The sequence below is a fragment of the Colletes gigas genome, unplaced genomic scaffold (assembly GCF_013123115.1).
Source record: "Colletes gigas isolate AHSC1104 unplaced genomic scaffold, ASM1312311v1 Colletes_gigas_Sc00034, whole genome shotgun sequence".
NCBI classification, from domain to species: domain Eukaryota; kingdom Metazoa; phylum Arthropoda; class Insecta; order Hymenoptera; family Colletidae; genus Colletes; species Colletes gigas.
The window spans coordinates 310,164-328,533 of NW_025106663.1; the positions used below are offsets into that span (position 1 = coordinate 310,164).

The 18,370-nt window shown below is 37.4% G+C and overlaps 2 protein-coding genes across 3 annotated transcripts in view; one reads left to right on the forward strand and one right to left on the reverse strand.

Moving 5' to 3' along the window:
• The first annotated feature begins 6,225 nt into the window (after nt 1-6,225).
• The window catches only part of LOC122402287, a 684,713-nt gene continuing 672,568 nt past the window's right edge, over nt 6,226-18,370 (forward strand). Inside the window, exons 1-10 of one of the 2 annotated variants that reach the window (XR_006259506.1) lie at nt 6,226-6,362; nt 6,656-7,037; nt 7,126-7,356; nt 7,496-7,905; nt 8,000-8,256; nt 8,329-8,483; nt 8,560-8,707; nt 8,790-9,018; nt 9,097-9,296; nt 9,367-9,698. Coding sequence is in view for 1 of the 2 variants with exons in the window: in XM_043404942.1 (XP_043260877.1) it covers nt 6,337-6,362; nt 6,656-7,037; nt 7,126-7,356; nt 7,496-7,905; nt 8,000-8,256; nt 8,329-8,483; nt 8,560-8,707; nt 8,790-9,018; nt 9,097-9,296; nt 9,367-9,410 (2,082 nt within the window). In the remaining variant the exon portion in view is untranslated. Of the gene's footprint in view, nt 6,363-6,655; nt 7,038-7,125; nt 7,357-7,495; nt 7,906-7,999; nt 8,257-8,328; nt 8,484-8,559; nt 8,708-8,789; nt 9,019-9,096; nt 9,297-9,366; nt 11,771-18,370 lie in introns of those variants that run through there. The other variant, XM_043404942.1, reaches the window with a different exon arrangement.
• Nucleotides 12,540-17,300, reverse strand: LOC122402291. The gene is made up of 12 exons (XM_043404955.1): nt 17,283-17,300; nt 17,066-17,189; nt 16,690-16,836; nt 16,014-16,192; nt 15,724-15,930; nt 15,425-15,646; nt 15,130-15,322; nt 14,850-15,060; nt 14,479-14,785; nt 13,203-13,348; nt 12,909-13,125; nt 12,540-12,755 (listed from the first exon to the last, which is right to left on the reverse strand). Exons 1-12 carry the CDS (start codon nt 17,298-17,300, stop codon nt 12,540-12,542), a joined length of 2,187 nt encoding a protein of 728 aa, XP_043260890.1.

Genomic DNA, 18,370 nt, shown 5'->3' on the forward strand with positions numbered 1-18,370 from the left:
ACTCCTAAAATTCATCATTCATCCACTGACTTGGCCTTTAAACGTTTGTAGAAAGACGTACTGTGATGGCAGCGATCTACAAACCAAGAGAAAAACTATTTTAACAAGTCTTACTACCACCGGATACGAATGTCACGTGACTGGAGCATGGGAGTAACAAATGTGGCGGCTATGAATGTTCCATCGTTCCACTTACCACTTGTAACTCTTAAAATTCATCGTTCATCCACTGACTTGGCCTTTAAACGTTTGTAGAAAGGCGTACTGTGACGGCAGCGATCTACAAGTCAAAAGAAAAGTATTTTAATAAGTCTAACTATCGCTGGATACGAATGTCACGTGACTGAAGCAAGAGAGTAACAAATATGGCGGCTAATCGTCGATAAACAGATGAATAATTTTGAAATATGGAATTACTGGGCACACCCCGATGAAAGATCGATTTTTCCAAAGTGCTGTCGTTAATGTAGGAACGTAAGCGGTAAGTCTTGCAACAGAGAGACCAGGGGAGGCAGGAGGACTTGAATACCGAGGAACCGATTCGATGTATGCGTGGAAAAAGACTTTAATCCGAGCGTCAACAGAGGTATTACCGCACATCGTTGCCCCGACTCTTCTCATCCCTTCATATTCCCACCTCAACTCCCTTTAACCCCGACCATTGGCTACGGTATGAAGCCTAGCGAGCGAGGCGAGGAGTTGCCGTCCCCAACTCACTCGCCTCATGCCGTATTCATGGTTCATTATCATAGCGAATCATGGCCCATCAGCTTTTGATTGTCCGTCGGCGTTGTTAGTCCTAACTAATGCGACTGCAGTGACCACGATACCTTGGACATCCGGAATGTTATATCAGAGGATAAGCATCATCCTTCCCTCACGATTACTACGTCTTTTAACTCGAATCTTCGTTTCAATTCGTCCTCACTCTTCTTCTTTTTCTTTTTAATCTTCACTCGACATATGTACCTATATCAAAAGATTTCCTCTTATATCAGTCTTCGTCATGAATCGGTAACAGTTATTTTTCTCTAACATACCGTACAACGCTCATAAATATTATAATATACCTCGGTATATCCTTTAGTTATGGGAATGAATTCCCTTGGAAACTTTCGATCCGTAATTCAGATGCAACCCGAAATAATTCAGCCGGCATTACGACCGTATTACATTGTACCTTGCATTCTTCTGATTTCTCTCAAATACGAATCACGTGGCTTTGGAAGCAAGATCTTCTTTAATATGTAAGATCCTCCTTTAATATCGTGTCCGATAAAAGGATCTTCTCATAGAATCGGACAGAAAATTTCCTCTACTTGTATATATTATGCTGATTCTCTTTAGATACATGTTTGTGCATGCGGTATAACGTGTTCTGAAATCGATGTACATATCGTGTTTATTTCTTTCAACAATTATTTGTATTTTTAAATATGGATTACACCTATAATAGCCTTTATAGCCTTTAATAACACCTAATAGCCTTAATAGCCTTTATAACACCTTAGCCCTGATAATAACAAGTACAATTGCCTATTTTATTAATTTCTCAGTTTTAATACCACCTCTATCACTGTATACTAAGTACCATAATCGAAGGAGACATCAATAACTAATAAATGATCGTACTATTTGAGAAAAATCATTGATCAATGGAAAATATTGATTATGCAAGGATCGTGGTTCGAAATCAGTTGGTACAACCGAGGTTCTATCGCGTCGAAAGTTTTTCGTTAGTAACGTAATTTGAAGGAAATGTTGTAAACGCGAGGAAATGACGATCGTACGTCGTCGTGTGATGTACCGTGTGAAGTCGCTTGGTTAGACGGTCTAACTGAGTTGGCACCTCGGACGGTCGCCAAACGACCTTTTCCTCTCTGTCTCCCATCACTGCACCTTGACTCCTGCTCGACCACGGTTTCACATTAAGTATTCACGTTGAACCCAATTTGCGTGCAAGGAGCGTTCTAGGAAACTGAGACCACGGTACCATCCCGAATTCGCCGAATTCCGAAGAAGGGAAGTTTCCAAAAGCCCTTTTAGAAACCGTCTGCCATTCGTTAGACGGAACAATGTATCAAAAAATCCCACATTAAAACGTCAGTGACGCGAACGCCAAAACTCTGCCTATTTTTAAACCTAATTTAATAACAAAAGACCAAACTGCCGAATAAAAACGTTCGTTCTTATTTGCTTCGAAGAATTCGTGCGACCAATAACAGTTTCCAGTTCCTAAAATGATATCCAGCTGCAATTTCAGTCTGATTTCTGATGCGAGAGGGTTCGAGAGCCGGGATTTTCCTCGCTCATCCCACTCGAGTCTGCACTCGAAGAACATACCTAATGGGAACAGGCAATGGGTTGGGATGGGTTGACAATCCTCTAATTACTTTAAAGTAGTTCTCGATTCTCCAAGCGACGTTACGGTTATCGAGGGTTGCAAGCTAGGAATTTTAGTATCCCTTGAACGAAGCCTTACACGTGCAGGGATCTCCAGAATTCTCTGATAATCGAATTTCCTCTGAAATTGTTAAAAATTGTTAGAAACCATTCGAACTTGAATTAAACAAAAATTGAAGGGGCTCTTCACCCTTCTGGCTCAACCTACGTGTGCATCGAGGTCCCTTTACTCTATAAAACACAAAATCTTTCTAACCCTAACGCTTGGAAGCACGAGAAAATGACGCGATTGTGTGTGAGCCATGGGAAAAAGAAATCAAGCTACATAATGGATCAATTAAACGAAGCGAGTTATCCTTTTCCGAATTATCGACGTAATATCTTTTATTTGGCTCCCGAGATGCGAACATCGCATAAATTTATGCTTAACGGGAGCATAAAGGTCTGACAAGGAATGAGTACCGAGACCTTGACTTAAATGGAGGCGAGCGTACGGGTAGTTGCTGCTACTCGTTGATTATTTATTCAAAGGGTATTACGGGCTCCACTAATTATAATTTATATCGTGGCAGTAACATCACATCGACCATACAGCTTCAGGGATGGTACCGTGTACGCGAAAGTGTCAGGAAAACTTTAGAAGCACCCGTGCACGATGCACTATTGTTTATAAACATTTTCCAGACCCTAAAAATCCATCGATCGAACAGTCAAATTCTCTTATTATACATAATACATACATAAGTTAACAATAGTTCCATTTGACCATTCGATGGTTTTATTATCGTGTTTCTACTAAATATTTAAATCCTATGCATCGAATCGGGATTACTTGTCAATTTGTAATTTCATTGAGGATTTCAGGTGCAAGAGAACAATGCAACTAGAAAGATGAAGTGGTAAATGAGAAAAATTAAGGAAGATGAATTTGAATCAGAATGGGGGGGCCATCGATCAACGTGCCACCGTTTAAAAAATCTGACGAGGACGAAGAATGGAATAGAGTGCGTGCGTGTGAGCAAAGATATTGGAAATTCTATATGAACAAACTGTTGTTCGGATTTAGACAGGGATTAATTTTTCTTCTGTTTAAGTTTAACTTGATTTCGATCGAACCCCACATAGGTAGACACAGAGAATGTGACAGGCACGAGAGCCAGAAGCATGTACAGCCAATCAGCGGTTTTTCCTAGACTGGCTGTCATTCAGTCAACCAAGTGGAAGGACAGGAACGGCTTGTGGTTCGGCTTTGGCATTATTCATTATGCAGCTCACAACACGCCGTCACCTGCCACCGCAGTCCTGCATACACAGTCAGCCTGCCATTGACCACATACGTGTATCCGCGTCTCTGTAGGTAACTCTGCTATATCAGCTACGTCTAACAAGAATTTTTTTTAGCCACCCTGATTTCCCTACAGTCCGCCACGGTTCGCGTCGTTGCTCTGCCAAAACTCATTATCCATGGATTTCGGTCAAAATCGGTTAAACAGATTACTAGGCTTTTTTCGCTGTTACGTTCGGCGAACCGTAAAAAGTGCGGTTCACCAGGATTCACCGCTTTAAAAATAGTTCGTTAAGCGTCACGTGGTTATCGACTTACGGTCTTCTGGCTCGTCCATAAAATATTGATCCCCTCTAAGGATTCTTACAGATCTTTTTCCTTGCGAACATACTGCTTTCCTTGTCCACGGAATTTCTAATTAACCTTCTTGCATCGATACTCGATTTGCTCAGATATGCTGAAATAATATTGACCTTTAAAGTATGTTCTGATAGAGTAATTGTAGGTAAAGAATCATGAGGAACGCGAGACGAGTAATTAGATTCGTTGAGATACAATTAACGAAACGGGAGGCAAAGAAGAAAATAACTTTCCTTTACTACTATGAACCCCAAATAGATAGTAACTTCATCAATGGAATAACGTCAAATGCTACTAGCTGACTACTTGTTATATTTGATTAAATAGAAGATCCTAAGTATTTAATATTCAACATAAATTATAATTATAAAAATTATACAAATATAATTAATAAATATTGAAAGAAGAGTCGCGTGTTTGGATGAACCTGAAATGATGCGTAAACGAGACTTAAGGCGGATCGATTACAAACGTAAACGTATCAGTTTCGCGACTATTCTATAGCGGGCGATCACTTGTCGAAATAAGTAAATCAAATTTCTCGATAAGCTGACGGACGTATGAAAGAATAGCTAGCCATGGAAGACGATTCGAGCTGGTAGCGTTGCATTTCGCTGCTGACAGCGGCCACCCTACGCCCCCCCGATTATAGTGGCAATATGTTTATACCAGACTGATAATGAATTCATGGTACGCATAGGGCAACCTACTTGTGAACAGGTTGCAGTAGCATTACAGATCCGATCGCGCAGATGCTCTTTTGTCAGGAGATGAGTGAGAACCCTGGGGATGGCGGTGAATGATATCAGATCTGTCGGGGTCGTAGTAAGAATCAAGGGAATCGTAGTATAGCCGCGTGTGTATCGTTTGTGCGACCAGGTTCGCCTAAACGTGTTTGTGTGTAGGGATGCAACCGGGGGATCCCACGGATCCCAATGGGGAACCATCCTCGGGGCTTAATGACAATTCTGACTATTCAATACCGCTCAAACGCTCGTTTGCGCTTGTTTGTATGTATTATGATCATTTGTACTTAAGCGGGTGTACCCACACCGACGTAATCGCACGGAGGTTTACTTCGCGATGTCCTCGAGCGGAACGAACCGTCACGAGAAACATACGTCGTCGCGAAAAAAATGTTACACGTATGAAAACAAACGGGGTTTCGCCAGTCGTGTCTCCCGCGACGATGAATTTAAGAATTAAATCGAATTCGATGCGTGTACAATCGTATGAAACCGTACAAAAATATTCGATGTATGATATTTCATAATTACCCGATACCGGAAATAAGTTAGCACCTCGCGAGCTGGCCAACGGACAAGATGCGTCGAATTTAGCTGCATTTTTTCTCTCTTCGTTACTATTATTCATTATTCCTTCCTATGATTAGGTAAAACCATAAAGAAACACTGTCATAAAACGGAAATTATGCATCAAACTGCTTGTATTAATAATTCATATCGGTATAACACTCACAGCATACGTTTCCAACAGCACATTCATTCACAAAGTCCAACGAAAAAATATCAATTCTTTTAACGTCATTAATTCCTAATAGCCTTCAAATCTTGTCTTCTTTATTACGCAATTCTATTCCATCTAACACTTTACCTACAAATAAATAAGTATATATTTGTTTTACCAGCTCTTTTGTTCTTATTCTGGCCATTATTATTTATTCGTAAGGGACGCCGATAATATCCGAATAAATCGGGCACAAATAAAAGAAATATACTACGTATTATATACCCGATCACATGTCAGCTACATGTCGGAATTGTAATCGTTATTATTTTTTGATCATCCTTATTATAATTGTTATATTTTATTATATTTATAACTCATCCACTGCCACGAGATCCTTTTCTTTAGCATCCTGTTTCTTCTTTCGCCAAGACGGAAGTTGCACTTTCAAACAAGTCAAAACTTTTTATCATTTTACATTAACTTGAATATTACACATTTTATCATATCAGTTGCACTCGTAATTAAAAATTAGAGTTATTTTCATATATAACTTTATAAAATTTATTTTATATTCTAAATAAAACTGTTTAAGGTAACGGTAATTGGGTAAATGGCGGTAAATGGCGCCATCTTGGTGATTTCCTACAACTTCAACTTTTAATGCACGATGGTGGCCTCCCTGATCGACGAATTAGATATACGTAATAGTACTAGACACTAGCAATAGTACATGCGTACTTACACATAAGAAAAATGGATTCAAAAAGATAGTTTAACCATAATACAGTTTATTAACAATCGTTTCTATTTTGTACATCATGGATCGATTCTTAAATATCAATTGGTATGTATAACTTTTGATAATAACTTTGAAACTTAACCTAATCGATGCGTAATTCAAGCACACGTTGCTACGATGCAAAACCATACTAATTCGTGTTTCAAACATCGTCAATTGAACTGTTTTTACTCGTAAAATATTATTTAATAAGTAATAGATCTGCGTTGCAGAATTAAAAAGTACAGAGTCGTTCGTTATGTACAACAATACTACAAAGAAACGTAAAAATAGATTTGCAAACGAATGGTTTGTAATTTCATTAAAATCAATGTTTTGTGTAATTGTGTTTTTCTTAGGAATCCCCCATTGGAAGATATGATAGATAACACTTTTATGAACGCAGAAAGATTTGAGAAAGACAGCGTCATGCATAAAATTATGACCGGGAATTACATTGATCCGTTTAAAAATATCGAAGAAGAGTATAAAATGATTAATACCGATTTAATGAGAGACATTAATAAAAAAGTAGACGGTAGTATCGAATCTATTGAAATAAAAAAAGAAAAACGAGCGGATAAATATGTACCTCCTGTTAAACCAATGTTTAAGTTTCCTAGAAGGTCTAACTTAACTAAAGAGCAACAAGCGATGTGTCTAAGAGTCTTATTAAGATTTTCAGAATCTGATAAACCAAAAATAACTCAAACAGAAAGAGAGGAATTGCAGCATTACATGGTAAAGACATAGTTGGATTGGCCTGTTCTTTCTAGAGTTAATAATGGTTGTATTGTTTGTATAGCTTTGCATTATTAATTTCTTCTAGGATTTAAAAACCCTAATATCTCAAGAACAAGATGAATTTTTAGAATTTGCCAAAAGCAAATGGCACGAAAGGTCACTGAGAATCGTATGCGAAGATTACATGAAACTACGTTGGAAATCAAAGTTGCAATATGTTAATAGCCTTCCTAGATATTACGTCGAAGTTACAAATGTACCATTCATAACAGATAAAAGCGTCGAAGTAAAATTTATTTCTGTCTGTTTACAAATGGTGAGTATTTTATGATGGTATACCAGTGAGTACAAATAAATGAAAAAACGCTATTTTTAAAATGTTAAATGTTACTTAGATCGTTGTTTCTGGTAGATAATTGTCTGTAGAATGTTAATAAATGTTTCTTATTATTAAGGGTCAGTTGCCAAAAATAGTACTGCCAAGTTTCACTGGACCATACAAGCTACATATAAGTTCTGAACAGTTACAAAAAAGGTTTCCTCCTAAAAACTATACTTGCAATGAATCGCCAGTTTGTTACAAATCACCAGTAAGTGAAGATCCAAATTGTCAAAAATTGGCTGAAAGTAATAATGTGGATTTAGTAATTTCATCCAGTGGTCTTAATTGTTTAGTAAATAACATTGGACCAAGTTACACGAATTCCTGGATTTTACCTTTAGTTATAAAAAGGCACAATGATAAAAATGTTATCTACATAGATAAACCAGCGCCGCCGAATGCAAGCACTGTACCGAACAAGAATAGTTGGATATACAAGTACATTCTTAAATATTTCCTTATCGAGCATCTTATCTCGGAAAAGTAAGATGAAATTTTTATTATTAATATTTCGTTACGAGTACTGCTTCTTTATTTAATAACACTGTAATTGATACTTTTAAATGTGCAATAATAGTATCGAAGAGTATATCGGTGATATTTATTCTGAGGAAATTTTACGACTGGAAGACGAATATGAAAATGCTTCACCGCGTGTTCAAACTAAGCCACATTTCAATGTATCGGAGAAAGCAAAGGATAATGAAAACATTTTAAAAAGAGAAGAGGATTTGAAAGTTTATCCCCAAGTTCCGGAAGACCGAAAATTAAATTGCGAAGATTCTTTGCATGGTATTCCAGATACCAATATTTCTAATTCAACACACACTAAAGGTAAATACTCTCCTAGTGTCTATATTAAAGTATTAAATAATATTAAATAATATAATGAAATTTATGAATTAGGTGCAGAAAATGTAAGTTCTGAAATGAATATAGAAGACAATGTGTCGTACAAACTGTTTACCATAGGACCACAATCTTTAGAACAAAATGAATTAATGAAGAATGTTATTAAAGACTATAAAATGTTAGTGAGAACAAAAGTAGATGGATATGAGGTTTGTATATATTATAAACTTGTCCGAAAGGGTATTTACAGTGTAAGAGATAATAATATGGTTTATTCGATTAAAGACTTTACAAGATAATGAACAGAAATTGTTACTATTGGCACCAAAATTGGAGCACCAGATTGATCTTGGCGCTGAAGCTGTAACGTTGGAAGAATCGTTAAAACAATGGGTATCTCTCGTATTTAGACCTTTTACATTCCTTGCACGAGGTAAATTCATATTGTACAAAATGAAATAGAGCGAAACCTCGGCCAGTGTTTATAATTATTAATTAATATTGCTGTATCTTAGTCCGGATATTGGCAGAAACGTCAGAAATATTACAAGTGGAACACCGTACTGCGATGTCCGTAAGCAACGAAGTCAAACGGCTTTATAACATAAGAGTCGAAGATTCTTTGACAGTTTTACATAATGTCATTCAGTCGCTTACGAATCTATCTCCAGGCCGTTATATAATGAGGCACACAGTAAGAAATGGGTCATTTGCAACTGTTTATAAAGAAGTAGAAGCCCCTGGGTAAAAACCATAAATTATACTGTTACAAGTACATTTATCTTCAATTTTGTCTCTTTACATATATGTTCCTTTTTCCAGAAAAAACGTTTTTGATATACGTACAGTATATGATGAACAGTTTCATAGTTTACACAATCCTCCTTGGATTCCATTGGATAAGATAGTACCAACTCCAATGAATAAACATCTTGAGAGAATGCCAGTTATGTTCTGCCCAAAAATTGGTAAAAAGTTTTCCAAACATGTTAAAGCAGCGGAAGTAAACAAATCTAACACAGGTACATAATAATTTGTTGCATAATTCTAACCACGTTCCATTTGAATTACTATCAATTTTTATTGTTGCAGGAATACGCAGAAGTTTAAGAAATAAAAACAAGAAGTTTAAATAAATCCACGTGTAAATTAAAAAATATTTTTTTTACAAATCTTTGGAAGAATTAAATTTGTTATAAAAAAGAACAAGTAAACTCTTTCTCTGTCAGACAGAGAAGAGAAAATTAAACGAAATCTTCTACATTACATATCTAATCGCATCAAGGTCAGTTAATATCAGAATAATACTCATCAATTTAATTTATATGCATTATTATTAGCACCTCAGATAACTAGACGAGTTTGGACCTTTGGCGTTAATTGTGAAGCATTTATAAGTGATCTAAATTACCGAGCACTCTATTGTTGCATTAACAAATAAATTAAAATTAATTTTCGATCGTAAATAATTGGATCGCCATCTAGCGTGTAAAAAGTGAATTGTTTGTCGAAAAACTTGGGCGTTTTATGGTAGATGTCGTTTCGATATGCAGTAAATGGATAGAGTAGTGCACATTTAAATGTCCACGATCGGGATAACGAGTATTGATGGAAACACCCTTCATTAAGGTCGAAGAAGAAACAAATGAAAGATGCATAACCAACGAAGAGAGTTGAAAGAATTTATCTTCAAATAAAAGTAACCTGCCTAAAACAATGGCTAACGAAACACCTGCCTAACTATAAATCTAAATTCGTTTATTAAATCAAGAAACAATTCTAAATTCGCAGCCATTAGCTCGGTGTCATCCACGAAGAATAACATTTCTATCGTGTGTGACACCGATTACCAGGTCTCACCACGAGGAGGTTGCTGCGAGCGGAGACCCGAAGGGAGATAGATGGAATCAAAGTTCCATCGATCTCCCTTTTACATTCCTACAAACTAGATCACTAAACTAGAGAGATAGAAGGAAGCAATGTTCCTCCGATCTTCTAGTTCAGTTGTACCAAGTAATTATTTCGTTTGAAAAGGGATGAAGCTATATTATGGGATACGCGACGCGACGCGATACGACGCGATGTCGATCAGCAGTGATCGACGCAAGGAACGAGATACGCGACACGCGAACCGAGTACCTGGTCAAAAGGTTCAGCTCCGTTGCCTCTTAGCAAGTCCAAACGAAGGGGAGGAGAATCGACGCACCCGACACAGAGGTTCCCCATTTCTCCCACGCATCCCGTTGGGAGCCAGATGGACCCAACTCAAGATGTCTAACTGAGAGAGGGAGCGTGTGTTGGGGCTACCGTAGACAGGAACAGTCCCTGATCCCCTCTACGGCCGAAATACTCTTTCCCTTGGCTCGTCTCGCCAGAAGACGACAACTGACCCTTCGGATCAGCTAAACGGCCGATCACTTGCTTTCTACATCAAAGCAGTGGTGACCGGAACGGAGGAACGGGAGAACGGGTGAACAAGAAGCTAGTTGGTAAAAGAATTACTTGGCACATACGCAGACGCATACAAAGGAGTCGTCGATGCTTATATCTAATTTTACCAAGCAATTATTTTGTTTGAAAAGGAGTGAAGCTAAATTGTGAGACGCGACGCGATGCTGTCACATGTTTCGAAGCAAGAGAGAACGAGTGAACGGGAAGCTAAGTTAATAATTGCTTGGTATCGCAGCCTTAAAAATAAATTTATCCTAAGGGCCCTGGAGATAAAAGTCCCTCGATGTTCTTGCGTTGTCCCACGATGATGGAGACCTGTAAGTAAGCTGAAACTAAAAAGCATTTAGTTAAACAGTTAAATATAATAAATTGGGAAACACGAAGAAATAAAATAAATGGGCTCAGAGAAACCGTAAGAAGTGACGTAAAATAGACATGGACAAGAGCACAACATATACAACAAGCAACATTTAAGACAGGAATAAAATATGGGAACAAATAAGAAGCCAGAAGTAAAATATGTAAGAAATCCAGAGAAATGAAAAGAAGGTGAAACGACAGATTCAAGCTTAGCAGACATTTGAACAAGAAGTGAGAAATTGGAGATTTAGATATCACTCACCACTGTGTCAATGAAACAGATTTGTACATGCAATGTAGAATGTGCATCGAACAAACCAAACAAGAAACAAGTATTGAAATATGGAAGGGAACCAGAGAAATAAAAGTAAGATGTAACCCCACAGATGCTCGAAGGTCGAAAAGAAAAGGAAATTAGAAAGAGACGGAACTCTCTCACAAGTGGTCAGTAATGGTCAATATTGATCAGCAAAATTGACCAGTGCTCGCCCAGTGGTCAGCACTGGTCAGTAATGGCGAGTAAAGATGGAGCGCGGAACCACGGGGTTCCGTCACGTCCGCCAGCGCCGAGAAAGAGAGAGAGAGTGAGAGCCCGTGACCGGCAGGTAGCCTCAGGTAGAAGAATTAACAGAGTGGGGATGACCCGTCCTTGGCGAGTTCACCAATCAATTAACGGTTAACCGTGCCTTTGACCGACAAATGAATATTCTACGAAAAATGGTATTAAAACAATTATTTATACAACCCAGGCTATCGAGCATTATTTTAACTATTGTCTGATGTTGATTAATAATTATTGTAAACAATGGGTATGAAAATATGGAGAAATTCGAGGAGACTGAAAGTTTCTTTGAATTTCTGTCGAGAACCAAGGTCGTGCATCGTCGTATTTATTTCTTCGATCCTCTGTCCTTCATACGATGCTTTCTTTTGTATGTGTTTCCAACTTTCATTTCTTATCAGTAAATTATACGGGGTTCTAAGGAAGAAATAAGTAAACTGTGTCGCTAAAATCGCAAAACAAAACACAGATTAATGCATACAAAGAGAAGTTGTGTATTTTGGATCGTAATTTTGGAAAATATTCAAGCATGCGAGAATAATTCTCGTGTCGGCCAATTGGAACGTTTTAAAAATATTAAAAAGATATTAATCGTTCTGGAAAAATTATTTTTGGTTGCTGGGGGTCAATTAAAATCATTTTGGGGGGATTTCGAGGGTATGTGTATTCACCAAAGATCATTGTAATTGATCCTCGTAACCAAAAATAATTGTTAAATATAAAAACATAAATAAATTTTAATGAAATTGTGTCGGTACGTTGGCTTTCGAAACTGTCGCGCTCTTGCGGCTAAACCGTCAAACTGTTTAAATCATTCGTAACCGAAATGGTAAGCTGTGGTTGTTTAGTATTTTTATTTTTATTTTTATTATTATCGTATCGATGGGACAATCTAGAACGGCAGATGCTTCCTATTTTGTTGCATGAGGTGCAATGCTCGCAGAAATGCCCGATAATCAATTTCCAAACGTCCACCTCTTTCCACGGCGAAACATTTGTGTATTGTGTCCAGTTCTCTTATGCTAATTAATTGCAACATGCATCTAGTGGACAGAGCTTTGATCAAACAGACTTTCGAAACCGTGCCAATGTTTTCTCGATCGTAATCCTGTAATCGAACAGGTTTTATTTCAGTTGTATTGTATTAAAAGGCGACACTCGCGTATGCAAATCGAAAACAATATTTCTGTATAGTCCGTATATTTAAATTAAGTTCCAAACTCAGCTGTTTGGGTACGAGTATATTAATGCGATCGCTGACCTTGAACAACTCCTCAAGATTCGGATGTTGAACTCTAGACAGTTTATCCATCGCCATAGTAACCGAATGCCGTTCGTCGAAATTTAAGAACGATTTGGGCGAAGCTTCCGAGGGCACGTGTTGCACAGGCACTAAAAGTGGTGCTCGTTCTAAACTCCCCATAGCAACAGCCTCCTCCATGGCCTCCACAAATTTCACATAATCCACATAATTTGACCTTTAAAATTCAAAATATACACCCACAATTTCTCGATCTTTATATTAAGATTTCAATCTTTACATTAAAATAGATACCTTAAAGGCGCTTGGAAAACTTTAATAATGGTCGCCATTTCTGTACAAGTCAAATTACATGCCAGCTGATCGAGACCCCGTATAAATTCTGATCTTTTTATAACGCGCTGTTTATGGACGTCGTATTGACGCATAAATTCGGAAACCTTCGAAACATACGAATAAACAAAAAATATTTCAGGAAAATATTGATAAAATATTGATATTGATAAAAATATTCCATGTTTCAAAAATAGAAATATTCGATGGTTGAATGGAGTTTTTCTTTCAGAATTGCAAGCATTCTGACCTGGGAGGACCTTCTGCATGACGCACCGCGGCTGTTGGAACCCTTCGACACAGGGGGGCCAATTCGAAAGGTCCCGACCCTTCAGGTTTTTCGATAGAATAGTATAATAAATTTTACCGTTCTGAACAGCTAATTTCTAACATTTATTTCTATCTTTTCTAGCGAAAGAATATGACTCTCAAACTATACAGAGTGTTAAAATAAAACGAAAATCAAGAATATTAATTTCTTGACCGAGGCTTCGTTAAAAAGTTATTAAAAAATTTCAAATCGTTCTAAAAAAATTATTTTCCATTGCGGGGGTCGATTACAATAATTTTTGGTGAATAGACATACCCCCGAAATCCTACCCCCTTTTGAGAAAAAAATTCGGGTAGGTGGACATTTTTCGGCGAAAAAGAATTCTTTCAAATCGTTCTGAAAAAATTATTTTTAGTTGCAGGGGTCAATTACAATAATTTTTGGTGAATAGACATACCCCCGAAATTCTACCCAGTTTCGAGAAAAAAATTCGAGAAGGTTTGAAATTTTTCGGCAAAATTAAAAAATTTCAAATCGTTCTAAAAAAATTATTTTTGGCTAAAGGGGTCAATTATAATAATTTTTGGTGAATAGACATATCCCCGAAATTCTACCCAGTTTCGCGAAAAAAATTCGAGAAAGTGTGAAATTTTTCGGTAAAATTAAAATATTTCAAATCCTTCTAAAAAAATTATTTTTGACCACAGGGGTTAATTACAATCATTTTTGGTGAATACACATACCCCCGAATTCCCGCGCATTTTCGAGAAAAAAATTCAGTAAGGCCGAAACTTTAAACGTTAACAACTTTTTAACGAAGCCTCCATTAACAAATTGGTATCCTTGACTTTCGTGCTATTTTGCCCTCTAGAATCTCCCATTACAATTTTCCCGAGAGGCCAAGCACCGTGTATCTGCAATGCTATTGAAAACAAATTGTATTAAGTCGAAGTTTGAATGGTTTACCTTGACTCTATCGCGAACAACTTTTGCTTTGATTTTAGCTAAAATTAAAACAATATTTGTCTCGTCGGGATCAGCTTCTAATGGGGGTTTTTCAGCATTAACTAGTCTCTTCTCTTTTAACAACGAGACGTATAAAGATTCCTCCACCGCATGGGCTTCTAATTCTTTTAAAAACCATATGTAATTAAAACCTAAGTCGTCGTTGTATCTCTGCTCTAATGCAAATTCCTCTTCCGGTAAAAGTAACACCGTTACGGTCGTTAAAACCTGTCGAAATTGGGATCGCGTCACGTGTCCATTGTTGCGTCTAAAAAACGGAGGTGGAAATCTGTGATTTCGTATTTTTATTAGAATAAACTAACCGCGCGTACCGATCGTAATCTTTGAAAAACTGTTTTATCAAAATTCTTCTCTCGATCACGCGATGTCGAATTTTGTCCAAAACGTCCTCGCAAAGGTCTCTTATGGTTTTCTGTTCGCATTGCCAATTGGACGTTCCTTTTCGACTCAATTCTACTATTTCTTTCGGCGGTGATTCGATTCTCAGATTCGGTAACTTATCGAGCTCTTTCACAGTGAAGACTAGAATTTAGAGTTGAATTTTATACATGTAACTATATGATCATACTAATTATCAGGACATAGAAGTACCTTGATCGATGTCGTCTGCAAAGGTGCGCCAACAGACACGATCTGGATCATTTGGATCTTTGTAAAGAACAATCAGAGCGTCGATTTCCGGTTCTGCTAGGTACAAACGTCCTAAGCTTGAAATTTGTAGACCGTCCAAACCTCTCTTGAATTGTGAAATGGTCACTCTTCCAGAATTCAGAGAATCGAACCTCTGCCATTAATTTCTGATTGATTATCTCGCGTTTCGCGATAACATAATTTACTTGAAAATTGTATTTCTACCAGAGGTGAAGCAGTGTTAAGAAAAATGGACCTTGTAAAATTCGGAAATACGCATTCGAGTCTCGAGAACGTGTCTTTGAACTCGTTGAATCACTTCCGTCAAAGGCATGAGCTCCCTGGGCTCCTCGATCACCGGATGGAAAACAGTTTGCTTTCCAAATACCCTGCTGACCATCTTTTTCCCGATTTCTGGTCGAGGAAGCTTAGGCAGTTCCGCCGTGATGATTCGACCGGGAAACTGGTCAAGGATTCTCTTTCGAAAGAATCGTTCGCGAATGAATAATTTAAAACGATGGTTTTTAAGTAATTAGAATCGTAATTAAATATTACTCCGTCGAGAGACAACATTCCATGCTTGTCGAAGTAAGCCTGAACTTCGTCGATTGCTTGTAGAAAAGCAACGTAATTGATAGTGTAGGCGTCTCTGGCGAATCTCTTTACTAGCAAACAATACTCTTCGGAATCGAGAACAATGCCCAGAAATGCCAAGATCCGTCCAAAATGTGTAAAAGTCACGCTTCCAACATTTTTCGCGATCTGCAAACGATAATTATAATCGGAGATCCGTCTGGTTTATATTATCGGCAGATTTTAATAGCTAAATGCAAATTGCAACGTACTAGCTCGTAATCTTGAAAGTAAGGCCTCAATACTAGTCTCCTTTTGTTGATTAGAATAGCTATTTGAGTAACGATAAGGCATAATTTTCGATACTCGTTTGCACTTAGGCGATTCACGTGCTCCGGATCTTCCCATTCCAAACCGGTTACGAGTGGTTTGTTCTTATCGAATCGAGGAACTGTAGAGAAAGCAGTAGTTCCTTTCTAGATGCAGTTTCGTGATCGTTGCAACGACGAGCAAATTGTTATTCGTTATTCCTGAATAAGATTTACCCGACCCTGGATTCGTGCAGGTAGATAACTGTTAGAAAACTGCATGGCATTGGGCATGGGTCGGATATTTGGAAGAGGATACAAGTTGACTTAACGGTACTGGGTCAGGTATGCCGGTCAACTACGAATTCCTTTCTTTTTAGGCACGCCAGTGGCTTTCAAAACCTTCTAGGTGGCATTTCTAACCATTTGTTTCCTCAATATTTAAGTAAAGTAAGTGTATCGATAAAAAGAACAGTCGATATTCCCGACTGTACGATTGTACGTTTTCTTTTCGAATAAAAGACAATATTCTCGTTTTCCAAAAAACAAAAATGTAATATAATTAACATTGTAACTGTTGATATTTGTAAATAATATCAAACGTACGATTAAAAAGATTTTAGTAGAAAAGTATGTATACCGCTGTCGTGAATAATGGTGCAAAACTGGGAATAAAAGATTCTGCCATCTTGTACACGAAAGTAATCAGCCAGATCGCAAATTTCTTTGTCAGATAAACCAATTTTATCTTTTAAAGGGCCAGCCAACACGGAAACGAACTTCGATTCTGCGTATTAACAAAAATATTACGTAAGAGATGTTCAAGCATATAATAAACATTTAACATTAATTTTGTACGTGTACAATATCTGTATTAAACGAGGTTATGTGCCGGACCATTTTTGGCGGGAATATCATATCGAATTCCTATCATTGGTCGCATAGATTTAATCTATGTATGTAGATATATTAAAATAATAAATAATTTTATCTATAGACAATTCATATAATTGTACCTGAAATTAAGCAATTATTGTTAGGATCTAGAGGTTTATAGTAATTCCATAGATCGAATCCTACGCGAAATATTGCTGCTCGTATTTTGTTGCATGTACGCCAAACATCCTGTAGCCTCAAAATCTATAGACATAATAAACGATGGTTATCAAGGGGCAGACAGAATACTCGTATTTCCCCTCGACATCCTATTTTAGAAAATGGGGGGAAACAGACCTTCTGTTCCTCGGGCATTTCTGTAGTACGGTAGGCCTCAAATATTTCACTCAGAAAATTTTTCTACAAAAGTATCTACGAATTTATGAAACACATGGAGGCTCTTCCGAAAACAAAAGATGAACGAATATTTTCAATAAGTATAGAAAATGTAGATTACAATATATGGGTAATAATTAACAAGATCCGACAATGGATAATAAATTCCTGGACAGTTATGATTAAAACAGAAGAAATAGGGAAAGGATGCCAAAATGATATGCGTGGAAAGTGTTTAATTTGAAATTTACATAAAAAATGCTTCATACGTAAATACTAGCAGTATTCCACAAATAACCGTCCGAAACGTGGCGACATCTAGATCAACAGCAGCGCCAGCTGCTAGCGTCTATTACACGCCTACATGAGAACGCTGAATCAACGATAAACGTTTCCCGCTTTATTGGTCAATAACGCGGGAACGGAATCGTTTTTTCCTTCCTGCTTAATAAAATAAAAAATGGCAAACGGTAGAAAGAAAGAAAAATTTTTTTATCGAAGAAAATGTACGTAAGCGAAGTAAAATATGTTCCTACGCGATATTTTATTGATCTCTTCGAAATTATTACGCGTAGCATTCTGGGAACTGATGCTACTGAATGGAGCCAGTTCCTCGCGTGTCCCTATTGGCCAATTCATGCTGCTCAGTGTTTCTCGCAAATGTGATTGGTTCTTCGTTCTCGTTTCGCTCCCCACGCTCGTCTAAAATTTTCGTGTGCATACCATTATATCCACTGTTCCCCCTTAACATCATGGAATGCCCAGCAACATCGATTGGCGAAACAGGGACGTATCAATCCCTCGAAAATTAGGCGTTTTATCATTTCTACGGAGAAATCAAACACCCTACATAACGAATTTTACAATAATATTCACTCCGCGTTAAGGAAATTAATACGTTTTCACTGGGGAAAGAAATGTGGAAAGTACCCGAGGAAAAAATTAATAATATTGACCAGGTTGAATCGATTTACCTGAAAAAATTTAATTTTTTCTGATCGTACCCGTTATATTGTATATATTCGACAAACTAAATGTTAGGGACAAAT

Excerpts from the sequence above, each read along its gene's own strand:
- LOC122402291 (XM_043404955.1), bottom strand. Across the intron at positions 15,323-15,424 it reads GTATTTCCGAATTTTACAAG|AGGTTCGATTCTCTGAATTC; the intron begins GTCCATTTTTCT and ends AATTAATGGCAG. Across the intron at positions 14,786-14,849 it reads TTTTTCAAAGATTACGATCG|ACGCAACAATGGACACGTGA; the intron begins GTACGCGCGGTT and ends TCCGTTTTTTAG.